Genomic DNA, 6,134 nt, shown 5'->3' on the forward strand with positions numbered 1-6,134 from the left:
GCAGGGTCTGAGGGCAAGGGGTGTGAGGAGCAGCTGAGGCCCCTCGGTGTGCTCAGTGCAGAGCAGAGGCGCTGAGGGGAGGCCTGATGGCGGCTGCAGCTCAAAGTGCAGCTGTCTAAGGAGGCTCCACTTGCTGGCTTTAATGGTGGGCCAGGTTTTGAAGTCAGACTCAAAACATCGTTTGTGCTATTTCTTTTCATCGAGCCTCTTACTCTGGTCTAGAAAACTTTCCAATCTCTCCTCATTTACAGTATGCACTTTTCCTAAGGGCAATCTTTTCTTGAAAAACAGCCTGTGAACATCAGCAGCCAGCATGTGAGCATCAGTAAAGGCTTCACTGATTTATTTGCTGTGCTGGAGAACTGGGAAGCTCCCTCAACTTTTTAATCAGTATAAACCCGAACTTAGAGCAAGCTGTCAGCAGCTCTGTCTCCTTTGCTTCTTTGCACACGATAACACAATATCCCATTGGCTCTTCCCTTACTGACACAGGGCAAGGTAAGCAATGCCCAGTACTACAGCACTTTGCACGCTTCTACAGCACTGCATAATGGCAAGAAGCCTCCCAAAGCAAAGTAACTGCATTAGCAAGGTGTTTTGCTCCTGCTGACAGCTGTGTAAGTTCAGTTCTGGCATGACCTCTGATCCTGTAAGATCTGTAAGAGCTTTTGTACCCATTCCCTTCTTCAAATAAGAGTCATGTGCGTGCCCCGTTCACCTAGTCTCATTCTTACCTTTGCAGACTAAAATATCCTGCCACAGTTACCAGTCCTACATTATAAACTTTCCTAAAATAATCTTGAAAGTAACGTGCAGTTTCTTTCACATGGCAGTCAAATCTTGAAGCTCATCAGTCATCAGCACTGAAGGGATTTGTGTTGCAGTATTGTGAAGAAAATGTGGCTTGCTTTAGTAGAAGTTATGATTCATGAGCGAATGCATATAACTATCACATGATAGTTTGGTAAGGATATTTTTTTAAACAGTCCATAATGATCTCTGTCTCCAATATAGCATAGTTCTTTAGATTTTTCTGTAGCAGATGAAAGCAAAAATACATGCAAGCTCTCTGGCATTTGAAAGAATGAGGTAAATCCTCAGTGAGAAAGAGATACTTCACAGTGTGGTTTAGTTATGCACACAAGACAGTTATCTTGAATAAAATCACAGAAAATATAAGCAGTGCTATTTTTGTTTTCATGTGAAATTCAACCCAAACCTTTCCGTACCTGATGCTGACCTTTAGAAGAGGATAAAAATATATATTGTGGTTTTCTTTCCAGACTTTTTGTATCAGCTTAGTTGTATTGAAATAAAAGTACATTGTTTTTTCTCAGTGCTCCATTATCTGAGAAACTACTCCTTGTGTGGTAAATTCTGTTTTTTTCTGCTATATATGGGAGTTGTTTTTTGACATTTATTTCTAAAATTTTTTTTTCTAAAATTCTATTCTAAAATTTTTTTTCTTTATTTCATTTATTGAAAGCAATACTTTCTTAAGTATACTGTACTAAATAATTAATTAAAGGGATAACAAAACAAACAAACAAACAAAACACGTGGAGGTAGCTTTGGCTTAAGTTGACGTATTTGGATTTGATTGGATGCTTATTATTTGTGTACAAACTGAGTTTCTAAATATAGCAAACTTCCCTTTTTAAAAAAATGTATCATAAATCTATGACTTTAGTACTAATTAAGCCAAAATGCATGAATTATTAAGCACGCTCATTTGTAGTGCTCACGCACTTGAAAGGTTTGCTTTCATTACTAATAAGGCACACACACTGCTGAGAAGAGGTAATTAGAGCATCAAAGGCAGTGAACCATCCTGAAGCTCCATAATGTGTTGCCTGAAAAAATTTCTCATTCAGCTGGTTAGTAAGACACCAAAAATGTCTACAGAAGGACAAGAACCAAAAATCTTTCCAAGTAAGTCCATATGTGAAGAGTCTTTTAATCTTTAAAATCCTGTCAGAACTGATGTAGAAATGCCAAAATGTGATTGTAGTTCAAAAACAATATTTTTAAGTCAGAAATATGCTAGATCTTGTAAATCAAAGACTGGTTTCATACTGTGATACTCTTTCAATCCTAGGAAAAGAATTTACATTCTCAATTTTTTTTTTCTAGTGGTTTTTAAAGATTTATTTTATAGGAAGTTGAAGGGAGAGATGTTTCTTGCAGATTGTGAAGAGCACCAGCACTTCTTATGATATAAAATGTGTACATCATATCAGATAATTAGTGCACTTTTTAAGCAGTGTTGGAGATTGCGTTTCTAGCTCCATAAATACAGCTCCACTCTCTAGTTTCTCATTACTACAGTCCTCTTGAAACTTTGCCCCAAGTCATTTAAAAAATTCACAGTAAAGCAACTGCATATTGTTTACACAACAGATTATTGACTGTCTTTTTGTGTAGATTTACAGAGGGGAAAGTAAAATGGTCTTTTTTACATAGCCCAAGGCTCTTGACTTCAGTTGAGAAATGTCTAGACAGCAGCTTGAAAACTGGCCTTCATCTCTGTGAGGTTCAACACTCATCCCATTTATAGGCTGTGCCTACCCGTTGCTTTCAAGAAATAATGTTGTGTTAAGCTACAGAAGTGGCTGTCCACATCGTAACTTACTTCACCTCCACGTCAGGCACACTGCTGCCTCAGCTGAACTGGCTCTCATATGCCTGATGTATTTGGTGTGGGAGGTACTATAAGAAAATAAGGCAAATGAGTAAACCAATTAAGTCTGCCACAGTCCATTTTTCAAGTGCTGATATGTGTGATGATGTGTACAAGCCTCCCCCTCTCTCTCCAACCTTACGTAAACGTTGCTGTTGTCAGCCTAACCTTGAGATATACACATCTTGTTTGTAGGGGTTAAACAATGTATGCCTCCACAGATGCACCCTGTGCTTCTGTGGGGGAGGTGCAACTAGAACAAAGCATATGGTGTCAGACAGTGCCCGGGGAATTTCTATAGGAATATAGAGTGGTTCTGCCCAAATGTAACTTCTCAGCAATTCTTGGTCTGTGACCTGGAATCGTGAGTTGAACAGACACTGTTAGTCTTTCAGGTATGAATTGCTGTGAAGGACTTGTTTTATTTTAGAGCACTGAGCAGCTTTTAGCTTGGTTAGGAAAAATGAAATTTTTATAGCTTGTTTTATTACAAATAAGTTCTTCCCTGGTCTACTGTTTATGCCACTGGCACAGGTCAGCCTTAATTTCTATGGCCATAAATAGCTCACGTAGACATAGAAGTGGTAGGACGAAGAGTCTTCTACTTGAAACACTGAGGCTGGATCCCATCTCTGGATAATATGGTATTGATAACAGCCATAAGAAGGAAGATAAAAACCTGCAGAGGTCTGTAAAGAAGTGAAAATGCTTTTCTCAACTGTGCCCATAACGGTGCTTTTTTATATAAATATATGAGGTTACACCATCAAATATTTTTAGAAGCGAATATCATTATATACCTGATTGCCCCTCATTTCCTTGAAGCAATTTCATGAATATCTAACAGGCAGAGCTAGAATAAATAAGTCAATCTCATTTCTGTAGCAGGTCACGTAGATGTACAGATAAATGGAATGTAATGCTTCTGCCTGCTTAATTCCAGATAGCAGGTGCAAGGCACCTATTGAAACTCAGCAGCTTGCAGATCCTCTGGACTGAGCCATCATCAGACTCAAATAGAAATGGTCATGAATAAAGGGAAATAATAACTAAGGGGATCCGAAAAGGCTATTTCTTGCATTTACTTCATGCCCACACAGGTATATCCACGTGAATATTGTCAAGACTTTACTTGGCCATGGAGAAAAGTAAGGAAGAGGAGTAATACAAGAGCCATGATGCTGTGCATTTTGTTGCCACAGAGCAGCAGCATATCGCTGGCCATTGGGCTGTTAATGGTAGAAAAACATAGTGTGTTTAAAAAAAAAATGTATGACAGGAAAATATTGTTATATTAGGACAAGAGTGCCTTTATTCAGAAATATCTCTAAATCTGTAACCTCAACTTTCTTGCATCGATTTTAAATGATTTCGTCATTCTCCAGATTGGAAGTCATCGATCCTAATTTTGGAGATTTCCTTTCAAAATGGAAAATAAGGCACAGAAATCTCCCAGCCATCCACATTGTTCAGGTTTTGACAAATAAAGACCAAGACCTTTTGTTTTAGGATCTTGAGAAAAAACGTTTTTTTCAGTTTATCTTCTTCATGCCTTGAGTGCACATAAAATACCTTGCGCTTCTCACTACAATCGTTATTTCAAGATAAGAAATATGAACAAAAAATTCTGAGGGAACAGCCCAAGTAGCTTGTTGATCCATTACCATTGACTGCGTAAGAACACGCCGTAATCACACCTGACAAATTTCAATTGTAAATGCTGCAGCTGGGTAATTTACAGTTTCTCAGCTGGGTTGACTGAACCCACCCACCTGAGTCCCCAGCCAGTGCATGGGCTATAAGTAAGGATGTGTTTTTCCTTTCTTTTTTCCCCAGGTGATCTTGTGCACTTACCGCCGTACCTTCGGATGGACTTTTTATTGAACCGCGGTGTGCAGGGCGCAAGCAGAGACCTGGGTTTGGGGCAGGCCTGCTTGGAGCCGCAGAAAAGCCGAACCTTGAAGCGCCCCACTGTCCTGGAGCCAATCCCCATGGAGGCGTCCTCCACAAGAGAAGCTCAGTCATGGCAACCTGGTGCTGTGGCAACGTTACCTCAGCGAGAAGGAGCTGAGCTAGGACAGGCTGCCAAAATGAGCAGCTCCCAAGAATCCCTGCTGGACTCACGGGGCCACTTGAAAGGAAACAACCCCTACGCAAAATCGTACACCCTGGTATAACAAAAAGAGCATGGCTGGACAGTGGCTGTAAATATTTACAATGAAAAAAATCCAATGAAAGCTACCTTTTTTTTATTGAATTCCAATATTTATAATTAAAGAAGAAGATTGCCAAAATATTTGACAAAAAAAAAAATTAATATGAGCGACAGACAGTGCAAAGACTCTCTTGCTTTTTTTCTGTCTGAGTGTGACCTTCATCTGACTGGGCATCTGAATTTTTGGGTAAAAGAGTCCAGTTTTCTGATCTTCACAAGCATTTGTGTTTTTACTGATTTTCTACGAAGTGCATGGAGACTTAACTAAAACATTTTAACTGGAAGTTCCATCAGACAAGATTAAAAAGGGAAAAAAATCACTAAAAAAAAATCACCCTATTTGTGAATTCAGCAGGAACATTGATTTCGGAAAACAAAAAGTCTTTCGTCATGTTTTGCACTTTTTTTTTTTAATTAGAAAATGGGTCCTTGATTGTTCTTTTTATTTTGTTGTTAATTAGGATGAGTGATGTCTGTGGAGTGAGGGGACTGGTTTGGTTTTTTTTAATATTAATTTAATGAGACACTCTTTGCATTTTGTCTATGCGAAATAAAAGGGTCTTCTGCCTTTATTTGTGATGTCTGCTTCCATCGCCTTTTGCTATACTTGGTTTTTCCTAAGTGTTGGCTTTCCCTAAGCATTTCGGGACTGTCTTCTGAAATATGTATTCTTGTACTTCAGTCAAAAAAGGCAAGTGGAGTAATGCCTTTCAGAAAACAAATGATTGGCTTCACTCTCCTATAGCTTTTTTGCTACCTGAGGGCAGAGAGCCAGGATAGTGCAAGTGCAACTTCTTCCCCATCAAACTTACCTAGGCACTGCGCTCCCTTCATCTGAAGCCAGGAGGCTTTTGTTGGGTTTTGCTGTATTTTGGATGAGAAGAAATGTGTTGCTGTTATTTGACTTACTCCCCAGGGTTGGTTCTTTAGTCCATTTGAGAGTCATGCGCGCAGAAGTGAGTTGCTTACGTAAGGATTGGCAAAAAAAACCAGCAGCTTTTCCCATAATAGGAGAAAAGGGAGGACAATGTTATTCCAGTTTGAAGACCAATATGCCTTTCTTTAGAGAAAGAAAATCTTCTTACAGGGGAGCTGTCAGCTCATATTACTTTATTCTGTCTTTTGATTACATGAGAAGTAATTCTGCTTGTTTTATACGAAGTACGTATAAATGATTGAATACTCATTTTAACACAGTGTCGGAGCTGTCTTGCTAAGTGCCTTGTTGTGTGTGTTCTG

General features: G+C 39.1%; 1 protein-coding gene across 1 annotated transcript in view; it reads left to right on the forward strand.

The window, feature by feature from the left end:
- The window catches only part of DSCAM (DS cell adhesion molecule), a 435,055-nt gene extending 429,588 nt beyond the window's left edge, over positions 1-5,467 (forward strand). Inside the window, exon 33 of the mRNA XM_065741676.1 lies at positions 4,517-5,467. Coding sequence (XP_065597748.1) covers positions 4,517-4,857 — 341 coding nt within the window. The 3' untranslated portion in view covers positions 4,858-5,467. The remainder of the gene's footprint in view (positions 1-4,516) is intronic.
- Positions 5,468-6,134: the final 667 nt, after the last annotated feature.

Source organism: Cyrtonyx montezumae, unplaced genomic scaffold (genome assembly GCF_038088225.1).
Source record: "Cyrtonyx montezumae isolate F1298 unplaced genomic scaffold, pur_monq_1.0 scaffold_3, whole genome shotgun sequence".
NCBI lineage: Eukaryota > Metazoa > Chordata > Aves > Galliformes > Odontophoridae > Cyrtonyx > Cyrtonyx montezumae.